The sequence below is a fragment of the Sebastes fasciatus genome, chromosome 21 (assembly GCF_043250625.1).
Source record: "Sebastes fasciatus isolate fSebFas1 chromosome 21, fSebFas1.pri, whole genome shotgun sequence".
Lineage (NCBI taxonomy): Eukaryota > Metazoa > Chordata > Actinopteri > Perciformes > Sebastidae > Sebastes > Sebastes fasciatus.
In genome coordinates, this window is record NC_133815.1 from 35699 (window position 1) to 47500 (window position 11802).

General features: G+C 40.9%; 1 protein-coding gene and 1 long non-coding RNA gene across 2 annotated transcripts in view; one reads left to right on the top strand and one right to left on the bottom strand.

The window, feature by feature from the left end:
* Positions 1-691: 691 nt before the first annotated feature.
* The window catches only part of inhbaa (inhibin subunit beta Aa), a 25348-nt gene continuing 14237 nt past the window's right edge, over positions 692-11802 (bottom strand). The window contains exon 2 of the mRNA XM_074622310.1: positions 692-5151. Coding sequence (XP_074478411.1) covers positions 4328-5151 — 824 coding nt within the window. The 3' untranslated portion in view covers positions 692-4327. The remainder of the gene's footprint in view (positions 5152-11802) is intronic.
* LOC141759874 (uncharacterized) overlaps positions 5144-11802 on the top strand; it is a 60802-nt gene continuing 54143 nt past the window's right edge. Inside the window, exon 1 of the long non-coding RNA XR_012592215.1 lies at positions 5144-5424. This is a non-coding gene — a long non-coding RNA (uncharacterized LOC141759874). The remainder of the gene's footprint in view (positions 5425-11802) is intronic.

The window sequence follows — 11802 nt, forward strand, 5'->3', positions numbered from 1 at the left end:
TTAAAAGTGACTCACCTGCTGCAGATGTTTCGCTTTCGCCACCTGAAAAAGGGAAATGTCAAATATAAAAGCTGTTAGTCATTTAAATGTGATGAGTTATGTTTCCTACCTGCAGCCTCTCGGGTGTGTCGTCTTTTTAGCAGCTTTAAAGCTGAGAGAAGGGGAAGCTGCTGGGCTTCAGCTGACCTTTCGACCTCCCGCCCCGTGTATCACAGCTTTAACAGCGCCTCTGCATTTCTGCCTCGGCGTGAGGAAATGAGTTCCTGCTGCGTGTCCTCCTCCTCCTCGCTGACTGGAATCGCTCCAGACCAACCTCGTCCTCGACCCCGAGCACTCGTCCTCCGAAGCTGGGAAAGCTCAGCGTCAGTTTCGGCAATCACATTTTTTAATATGTGTTTAACGAGGCCGGCTTTATGTCGTTATATGAATGTCAACGTGACCCGCGGCCAAAAGCCTGCGAGGCTTTTACAACCTTTACAAATTGTTGCACAACACTGACTTAATGTGAGCGTTTCAGAACGAAGAACAGGGAGTTCAACAGCCACAGAGCCCTCAAAATAACCACATATCGCAATTATTCCGTCCTTAATTGGTATCAAACTCCCGTAAAAGTAGTGACATTGATGGAGGAAATTAAGGCGAGTTAAACGATTAAATGAGGTTTGGTTTATATTGAAGAACCGAGGACTCATTTCCTTTTGTGTACATCCTTTAAACTTTAATGGTGAAGCAGAAAAAACAAAACAATACCGTAAAATAAATTAGATTAGAAAAATGCCACAAGCACATTTGATTTGTACAACAAAGCAATGCAACATACTGGAATCTGGATTTTTCCATATATACAGAATAAAAAATAGACTTTTTATTCTTTGTCCGTTTCGTTCAGTGTCAGTATTTCTGTCTCCATAAAAAGAACAAAATCTGAGCGTTTCATTTCTTCTTCTTTTTTTCAACTTTTTGAGGCTTTTTTTTTTTCTGCACTGACATTTTGTTTGCGTCCATGTTCACACGGGATGTGTCCCCAAAAGCAGTCCAGAAGAAGACGGTCCACTCTCTTATAAAACAACCAAAACAACAAAAAGAGAAAATAAACACGTGTGACTTCATCGAAACGGGACCGATACTCTGAATAAACTTTTGGTGAACAAGTCGACAATACTGATAGAAACACACACGACACAGAAACACTCAGAAGTCTGACTGTCACTGAACTGTAGATTGTCTTTTTTCAGTTTACGATGAGATAAAGTAAAGCATTGTGGGAAATAAAAACAACTACTAAATTAATCTGAAACAAAATCTATAAATAAAACATCCTTCTTTATGAAAGCAAGATAAAGATGTCCATCGACGAATATTTTTACAGACTTCAGAGATGCTGACATAAATCAGGTTGTCATTTCTTTTTCTTTTTCAGCATCATTGAATGTAACTTCAACAGTTTCCTCTCTCACACAAACAAGTGCACAAACTCGACTCTTTGGTGTTCTAAAACAAACTAAAAACTGGACACTGAACAAAAAAGCTTCTATCTCTTCTCCTCAAAGTGAACCCACTGATCTGAGATCCTCTTAGTTTACTGTGAACAAATACACTGTTAACTTTGTCTGTGGTAAAACGAAAAAACTGTTTTCTGCTGCAAACCAAAACACTTAAATCACTTAGTAGGAATTTCTCCAATAAATCCAGATACACTGCTGGTTGTTAAGGGCATGGAGGTTTCCATTCTCATTAAAGAGTTATTCATGTGAAAACTAGGGCTGTCAAAGTTAACGCCATAATAAATCGTTAACACAAAATCCTTTTACCACTAATTTATTGAACTTGTGAGTTTTTAGGTCGTAGCGGCTCAGTTTTAAAGCTGGTGTGAAGATCCTGGTATCACAGTAAACTATAAAACCTGATGAATCCATCGGTACCTACCATGTCAGACTAGCTTGTCATCAAGGAGGTTAAATAACGCTCCAAACTTATGCAACTTTTGGCGAGGAAAAACTGTCATGACCATTGATACTTGAACATTAAACATTGAGTATTAAATACTTGATGAATCTCCCTTTAAGGTTCATTTTGAACAGATGAAAAAATGTGTGATTAATCTGTGATTAAATATTTTAATCAAATGAAGCCCTAGTTTTTATCTGAGGAAATATTCTTCTTGAATCCATATTTGTTGGCGTTTAGCCTTTCAAAAACTGTTTGCTCACACTCTGATGAGTTATGAGGCTCAGTTTTAAAGCTACAGTGAAGATCCAGGTATCATAGTAAACTACAGAACCTGATGAATCCATCGGTACCAACCAGGTCAGACTAGCTTGTAGGGAGGAAGTTAAATAACGCTACGAAGTTACGCTAAATTTCGGAGAGGAAAAACTGTCACGCTCATTTTCAAAGGGGTCCCTTGACCTCTGACCTCCAGATCAGTGAATGTAAATGGGTTCTATGGGTACCCACGAGTCTCCCCTTTACAGACATGCCCACTTTATGATAATCACATCACATGTTGTTTATGCTAAATGCAGTACCTGTGAGGGTTTCTGGACAACATCTGTCATTATTTTGTGTTGTTAACTGATTTACAATAATAAATATATACATACATTTGCATAAAGCAGCATATTTGTCCACTCCCATGTTGATAAGAGGATTAAATACTGTAATCGATTGACAGCCCTAATTTTTAGACTTGATATTCTTGAATTTGAATACGTTGATGCCAATAAAAATAAATAATATGGGATGCAGTATTTCTACTAATTGGATTTTTATTACTGGCAGTTTGTGGAGACAATGTTTAGAACTTCATGTTGGACATAAAATGTGCATTTCAATGAAAATAGAGCGCTACAGGAACGAGTCCTAAAACCTGGAAGTGAGTTAGCGTGTTATCACTTCCTGTTCCCTCGTCTGGAGGTCAACGGGTTTTTAGTTACATGTCTGAAATAAAGTGGAGTTCATTAGTGGAGATTATCGTGCTGTACAAAACGTGTCGGTATCATAAACGTTTAGCTTATTATCTGCAATAATCTAAAACCCAATGGAACAATCCCACTTCCTGTTAGCGGAGGGAACCAGGGAGATGATCACTTCCTGTTAGTGGAGGGAACCAGGGAGATGATCACTTCCTGTTAGTGGAGGGAACCAGGGAGATGATCACTTCCTGTTAGTGGAGGGAACCAGGGAGATGATCACTTCCTGTTAGTGGAGGGAACCAGGGAGATGATCACTTCCTGTTGGACTACGTCGTCCCTGCAGCGCTCTATTGGACGGTTAACAACTTTAAGAAAAGAATGAACAACATATAAAGTAGTTTTTGATTGCCAGGCGACTCAGCCGATCACCTACTGTTGGCCAAACGTGAGTTTTGTGTGCAGCGAGCGTTAAATTCAGTCTTTGAAGGTGACTCTTTATGGTGGTGATGTCACACCTGTAATAATCCTCTCTCTCTCTCTTCAGTCCGGCTAATCTGAGTGTCGCTATAGTGCAAAAAATATAAAAACGTTTGTAACGTTCGACATAATAACAACAACAAAATGCAGCCAAAATAAAAAATATTATTAACAACAACAATAACAATAATATTATTATTAATATACTTAACTGACAATAATAATTATAACATCAACACGGTAACCATGGTAACGTAAAGAAGTGTTTGGTTCCAGCAGCCGGGCCAACTTGTTTCGTTCAAGTATCTCTCAACACACACACGCACACGCACACGCGCACGCGCACGCGCACACGCACACGCACACGCACACGCACACACACACACACACACACACACGTCACAAATTTATACTTCCAAAAAAAAAACAATAATAGAAAAGAGTCTTTCTTCTTCTTCTTCCTCGTACATTTTGAAAAACAGAAACAAACAAAGTAAAGTAGAATCGTAATACGTGAAACAAGTTGCATAGTTTTGAGATCTTCTTGTTAGTAGTTTTTTCAGGCACCTCGTCTCTCCGAGATCCGACGGGGTCGGGCGGTGCTTGAACGTCTCAGACACATAAATAACCCTCTCTCCGTTTGTAACAAAAATATATTAGATATCCTTTTTTTTCATTTTATTTCTTCTTTTTTTTCTGAAAGTGCCGTCGAGACTCTTTCTGAGTTCTGCTGGATGAGAAGAGTCTTTTATTTCCAGGGAGCGACCCCGAGTGACGGAGGGATGGAGGGAGGAGGTGAAGAATGAAACGCTGACAACGTGCTGTTGATGGTAAAGTTCTCTCCTCCCTCCGTCTCTCTCTCCCTCTGGGTTCACAAGTCCTCCTCCTCTCCGGTCCGGTCCGGTCCGGTCCAGTTCGTGATCCAGTTCAGGTTTTTACGAGCAGCCGCACTCCTCCACGATCATGTTCTGGATGTCCTTCTTGATGATCTTCTGCTCCTCGTTGTAGTAGAGCATGGACATGGCTCGTAGCCGGGTGGGCACGCAGCACGACCTCAGGTTCTGGAAGGGGCTGTAGCCCCGCATGCGGTAGTGGCTGATGACGGTGGAGTGGAAGGACAACGTGGAGCCGGTGATGCTCGCCACGTGGGACGGGCACTCCCCCTCGCAGTAGTTGGCGTGGTAACCCGGCGGCGCGATTATCCAGTCGTTCCAGCCGATGTCTTTGAAGTTGACGTAGAACTGCCGTTTGCAGCAGACGCGGACCTTCCCGTCGCACTCCAGCCCGCGCTTCCTGCGCCGCCGCGACTCGCTGCTGTCCTCCTGCCGGACCACGGCCATAAGGAAGGGCCGGTGGGACTGCTCCCGCTGGTTGGCGCGGTGCGACGTCTCGGAGCCGCCGGAGACCAGGATGAGCGTGGCGCCGGCGTCGGCGCAGAGCGGGCAGGAGACCCTGAGGCTCAGCGTCGTGCTCTCGGTGCTCTCCAGCAGCGCCTGCACCGCCGCCGACACCGGGAACGTGTGCCAGCCGCTGCGACGGGTGTCCACGGTTTTCTCCGACAGGAGGACGTCGTCCTGCGGCGGCGTAGACGGGCGTCCGCTGGGGAGCCGGCGCTGCTGGAAGAGGCGGATGGTGACTTTGGCTCGGCTGCGATTGGTCTTAGCCAACCGGAGGAAGAGCCAGACGTTGGCCTGCTCCACCAGCGAGAGATCACCTCCTTCTTTAGAGAGGACGAAGTTCACCGTCCCCTGAGACTCACCTGAGACAGAGACAGACAGAGGACAGGGTTAGGACAACGCCAAGATCACCATATCACACTCACAGTAGATCTGTCAATCCATTAAAATAGTTAATCTCACATGTTTTATCTGTTCTAAATGAACCTTAAAGGAGATTAGTCAAGTATTTAATCCTCTTATCAACATGGGAGTGGACAAATATGCTGCTTTATGTAAATGTATGTATATATTTATTATTGTAAATCAATTAACAACACAGATCAATGACAGATATTGATCAGAAACCCTCACAGGTACTGCATTTAGCATCAAACTGCATGTGATGATCATAAAGTGGGCATGTCTGTAAAGGGGAGACTCGTGGGTACCCATAGAACCCATTTACATTCACACATCTGGAGGTCAGAGGTCAAGGGACCCCTCTGAAAATGGACATGACAGTTTTTCCTCGCCAAAATGTAGCCCAGATTTGGAGCGTTATTTAACCTCCTTCAGGACCAGCTAGTCTGACATGGTTGGTACTGATGGATTCATCAGGTTCTCCAGTTTACTATGATACCAGGATCTTCACTCTAGCTCTAAAACTGAGCCTCATAAGTCGTCAGTGTGTGAGCAAACAGTTTTTGACTGTAGTGAAAATGTTGTTTTTGAAAGGCTAAACGCCAACAAATATGGATTGACGCAGAATATATTGTCAGATAAAAACTAGGACTGTCAGTCGATTAAAAGTGTTGGTACCGATGGATTCATCAGGTTTATAGTTTACTGTGATATCAGTATCTTCACTGTAGCTTTAAAACAACCTAAACATCACACGTTATTGCGTTAAAGGAATTATTGGCGTTAAAACAAATTTGCGTTAACTTTGACATCAACCCGAGAAAAAACTGATTTTAGATCAACAGTTTAACTTCTGTTCTAAAACAGCAGGTAACCGTGGCAACAGTTAACTGAGGTGAAACCAACCCCACAACAAACTATAAAACTATAAAACTGTCCAACTCTCCTCTGAGACCCTGAACGCCTCGCTAATACCCTTCAGATGATGAGTGAGGCCACATCTGAGCTATAGAGTCATCTACACACACACACACACACACACACACACACACACACACACACACACACACACACACACACACACACGCTGCTGATTGGACGCTTCCTGCTGACTCAGCAGCAGTGGCGGCGGTCGGAGGTTTTGGAGTCAGGCAGCGTTTAAACCAGTTTTAATGGTTCCCACCAGGAGCTCTGCTGTCGTTACTGCAGCACAGAACCAACTGGAGGTACAGCAGTAACGTCTGAGAATGAATGAATGAATGAATGAATGAATGAATGAATGAAGTGTAATCCTTCTGCTCACTGAATGATGGGAACGTTTATAAGAAGTCAGCAGGAGAAGGAGAAGGTTTGATTTTGGGTAACTGAGTGCAGGTTTTACATGTGTTCTCCTGAGAGAGTTGCTGAATAATGTGATTTAATAAAACGTATGGAGCATTTTATGAGTCCAAACATCACTTTTCTTCACGTACAGCTGTGGGATACGTAAAATGAGCTCATTCTATTATAACATGACATTATTTCAAATGGAATTGTTTCATAAACATATTACTTTACATCATATTAAAATGATTTAGTCTGCAGGGATCGGCTGAGTTTGTGTCCTCACATGAAGTCAGAGACACAGAATCTGTCTTCTGTTTTCACACACACACACACACACACATGTCCAGACCTGTATTTTACATTTCCTAGAAACCTCCAGGCCAGGCAGCGAGCTAATCACTGGTTTGAAGACCCAATTACCGTCCACCAGCGTTACATAAGATCTTTGCATCACCTCTTCCTCTCTCTCTCTCTCTCTCTCTCTCTCTCTCTCAGTATCGTCTCTCGCTCGTGGGCGTCCATACAGAAAATCAAAGTCACGATTTGGGAGTTTATGAATGTCAGCAGCAGTGATGCTCTGTTAAACGGTGTGAATGGGCGGCCTGTCTGCGTGTGTGTGGAGGCGGCCGGCACTTTAGCGAGTCCATTAACGCCGTTTAACCGGCAATTCGGAGGCGATTATCTCACTTACATCATCAGCACTTCAGTGGGATTAAAAAATAAAAGCAGCCCTGTTCATTCATTGTTTCTTAGAATAGTGTTTGTGATGTTGATTCAAGCTGCTGGAAGAAGAAGAAGAAGAAGAAGAAGAAGAACAAGAACAAGAAAAAGAATAAGAAGAAGAACAAGAAGAAGAAGAAGAAGGAGAAGAAGAAGGAGAAGAAGAAGAAGAAGAAGAAGACGTCTTTGTTTTAACAGAGACTCTGTTAGTGTGACGCTTATAAAGCTGCTGAAGTCTGGTGATGTTGGAAAGTGATATAACTTCTTCTAAAAGCCTCTCCAGCAGCGGTTCCCGACCCGATTTGTGCACAGTGTCAGATAAAGATCAGGCTACTTTAATATTATTATTATATATCAGTATATTCCAGCGGTGGCTGCGAAGGATTATTTCAGACTCGTGTGATCCAAACATTTCCAAGAGAGTCGTAAAGTCAAAATGTATTAAAAAAAAGATACGGGCTTTAGATTAGATTTCATTAGGGCTGTCAAAGTTAACGCGATAATAACGCATTAACGCAAATCGATCTTTCGGGGGGCTCAGCTTTAAAGCGAAAGTGAAGATCCTGGTATCATAGTAAACTATAAAACCTGATGAATCCATCGGTACCAACCATGTCAGACGAGCTTGTCGCGAAGGAAATTAAATAATGCTTCAAACTTGCGCCAAATTTTGGCGAGGAAAAACTGTCATGGCCATTGATCAGAGTATTAAATACTTGACAAATCTCCCTTAAAGGTACATTTAGAACATTTAGACATTTAGAACAGATACAAAATGTGTGATTAATTTGCGATTAATCGACTGACAGTCGTGGTTTTTATCTAACGAAATATTCTGCTTCAGTCCATATTTGTTGGCATTAAGCCTTTCAAAAACAACGTTTTAACTACGGTCAAAAAACTGTTTACGTAAACTGATGAGATATATTCATTAAAGACTCATTTAATACACTGAATCACTTTATTCTAGAAAAAACAAGTTAACAGTCACTAATTTCTTTAACGCATTAACGCAACTTGTTTCTTAGGGTGATGAAATGTGTGGGGGGGGGAGACTCAGCTTTTCTTAGATACATGTAGGAAGGGTTTCAAGGAATATAGGTTGTTAAGCATTGCTCTACCAGATGAGAATAATGTGCTTTATTCATCCTAAACTGTAGTTAATTATTGCAGCGGGTTATAAACTTCGGTTTCAGAGACTCAAGAAGGGATCCTGAAGAGAACAACGTTTTTAAAAAGTTCCTCGCAGTCAGAGGAAATCCTAATAGCATGTTAGCAGCACGGAGCAGCAGCTGGTTATTATGGCGGTAATGACAGACGACTGTTACATCTGTGTGATTTACAGTCACATGTTCAGAGTGGTGTCACACATCTGTCTGCAGAAACTCTGCAGAGCTGCACACGCTGTTAAAATCAACTTTCAGACTCATTAAAGAAGGTCAAGATTTCTGATCCAGGACAGTGAACGCATCAGCTGCTCAAACTCAAAGTACAGCCAAACAATTCTTTCACTGTAATTTCTCACTGACGTCATCGCTCTGAGATACTGTGCGTGGATAACTGGTTATTAAGTTTCTACCGCTGTACTGGACTGTAACGTTTGAGATAAAATGATTATTTTGTTGGTATTCAACAGCTACAGCTCCCACGAGGCTTTTACTGCTTTACTGGCTCCTTGAATGCAACTAGAACTGCAACTGACAACTATTCTCTCAAATAACAGATGAGTTGTTTGGGTATATAGGAAAATAGTGAAAATTTCATATTTATACAGCTTGTTTTGTCTAAAACCAAAAGACTAACCATCACAGAAGACATTTGAGAAGCTGAAACTGTTTGTTTTTTTTGTTCTAAAATTAATAAAATATTTTTTGATTAACTAACTGTTTCAGCTATAAATGCAGTAAAAACAACTACAAACAACAAAGTTTGTGGATAAGTGTCAACCACATAGCATACTTTATATCATACCTTCATATGCCCATCAAAAAAAGCAAGTTTATACCATCAAAAAACATGTTTAGACCATCAAAAGTCAAGTTTATACCATCAAAAACCATGTTTAGCCCATCAAAAACCATGTTTAGCCCATCAAAAGCCAAGTTTATACCATCAAAAACCATGTTTAGCCCATCAAAAGCCAAGTTTATACCATCAAAAACCATGTTTAGCCCATCAAAAGCCAAGTTTATACCATCAAAAAACATGTTTAGCCCATCAAAAGCCAAGTTTGGACTATCGGAAACCCCACTTTGGTTATCACACAACTACACTGTACCATTAAAACCTAACTTAGATCTTCAGAAACCCAGTTTGAACTTCAAATACCCACTTTAGACTTGGAAAAGCCAGTTCTTGTTCTAAAATTAATAAAATATTTTTTGTTCAACTAATTGTTTCGTCTGTAAATGCAATAAAAACTACAAACATACTTGATATCATACCTTCGTATGTTCTTACTGACTGAATCTTGTTTGTATGTTTTGCAGGATGGTGTAAAAACAGATTTTACTAAAGATGTATAGAAAAGAGAGTGAAGTTTGGTGGATAGATGCCCGTTTCTAAAACAGAGCAGAGCTACTGCTCTCACCCGAATGATAACAACCTGCCACATACAGTACATCACATGATCGTCCATCACTGTGTGTATTCTGACATCCAGATGCACATTTTAATTTTATAAACATATCTTATTGCTAAATGAGAAGACTTAAAGTGATGTGGAGCTTTGACTGTGTTTGGAATGCCTTCGGGTTTTTTTGAAGTGGCTGCCTGGAAGGAGGGAAATCAATCTAAACACGGATGATGAAGTAAAGTTTGACTGACTCGTACTTAATGTGTTAAAACGTGTTAAGAACTCAACAGAGCAGGTAGGAAACAAGTTCCAGCAGCTCGTTTACACTCAGAGATGAGAGGTTTGTGTTTCCTGGAGTCTGTCCGACCTCTGCAAGTCTTCTCCTCACAGCTCATCTTTCTCTCCCTCTCGCTGTAATCCCCCCTCCATTTACAGAAGACTGATCTTTACAAACCGATGTCTCAACAACTCATAAAACCTGATTTCTGGCCCTCGTCTGCTCTGTCTGACACAGTTGGTCATGCAGTCTCTGTGTTTGGACGGCACAGCGGTGAGGGAGGAGGAACACTCAGATCAGTGCGTTCCTGTTACCTTACATCGACTCTCTTGTCTGGTTTAAAAGGTAATAAACAAAGATGGAGGGATGGAGGAAAAAGCCACAAAACCTCTTCTGTGTCCAGATTTACTGAAAGAAATCATTTCTGACAGGAAATTCAAAGAAATATTTATGAATCTGAAGTCTTCTTTTTAATCTTTAAACTTTTAAAATGCTCGCTTTCATCAAATACCAATTTAAGGTCATCAAAACCCGAGTAAGCCCATCAAAAAAACATGTTTATACCATCAAGAACTATGTTTATACCATCAAAAAGCAAGTTTATATAATCAAAAACCAAGTTTATATAATCAGAAACCAAGTTTATACCGTTAAAAAACAAGTTTAGCCCGTCAAAAAGCAAGTTTATACCATCAAAAACTATGTTTAGCCCATCAAATACCATGCTTATACCATCAAAAATGAAGTTTATACCATCAAAAACCAAGTATATACCATCAAAAGCCATGTTTAGCCCATCAAAAATCAAGTTTATATCATCAAAAACATGTTCATACAATCAAAATTAAGAGTATGCCATATAAGTCCAAGTTTAGCCCATCAAAAACCAAGTGTCTACCATCAAAAACCAAGTTAAGCCCATCAAATGTCCAGACTTTTTGGTTATCACACAACTATTTCGTACCATTAAAAGCTAACTTAGATCATCCAAAACCCAGTTAAAGCTTCAAAATACCCAATTAAGACTTTGAAAAGCCCAGTTTAGATCAGATACCCATGTTAGACGATCAAATAATCCAAAACCCAGTTTAAGATATTGCACGCTCAGTTTGGGCTTTCAAAATCCCATTTTGGTTACCAAGAACCCAGTTTAAACCATCAACCCCTCACTCTAGTTTCCAGTTAACCTTGTTAGAAAGTTAGTTTAAACAACCAAAAGCCCAGTTTAGACGACTGGATGCCCAAACATCCATCTCAAATCATCAGTGGCTCAACGCGAGCTCCGATCTCTGACGCAGAAATCAAGAACGATAAACTGACATTTGAGCCGAACATCATCATCTTCCAAACATTTCCCAACTCTCCCATCAGCCCCGGCAGCGTATTATTATGACTTTGATTTGATTTATCAGACGAAGCCTCTCTGAGCAGCTAACAAAGCTAAACAAGACATCCTGCCAACATGTGACACAAACACTGATCGGTATGTTGTTAAAAGGACTCACGATTTATGATCAATCTTATTAAATCCTCTGTAATCCCCCTCTCACATACACTGTGCAGAGACTCGTGTGTTGAGCTGTGAGTTTTGGGAATGATATCTTAATACTTCGACCAAATCCCTCCATTATTACCTCCTTGGTTTGGTTTGTTTGTCTGTTTGTCAGCAAGATTACAGGAAAACTACAGGCCGGATTTTCATGAAACTTGGTG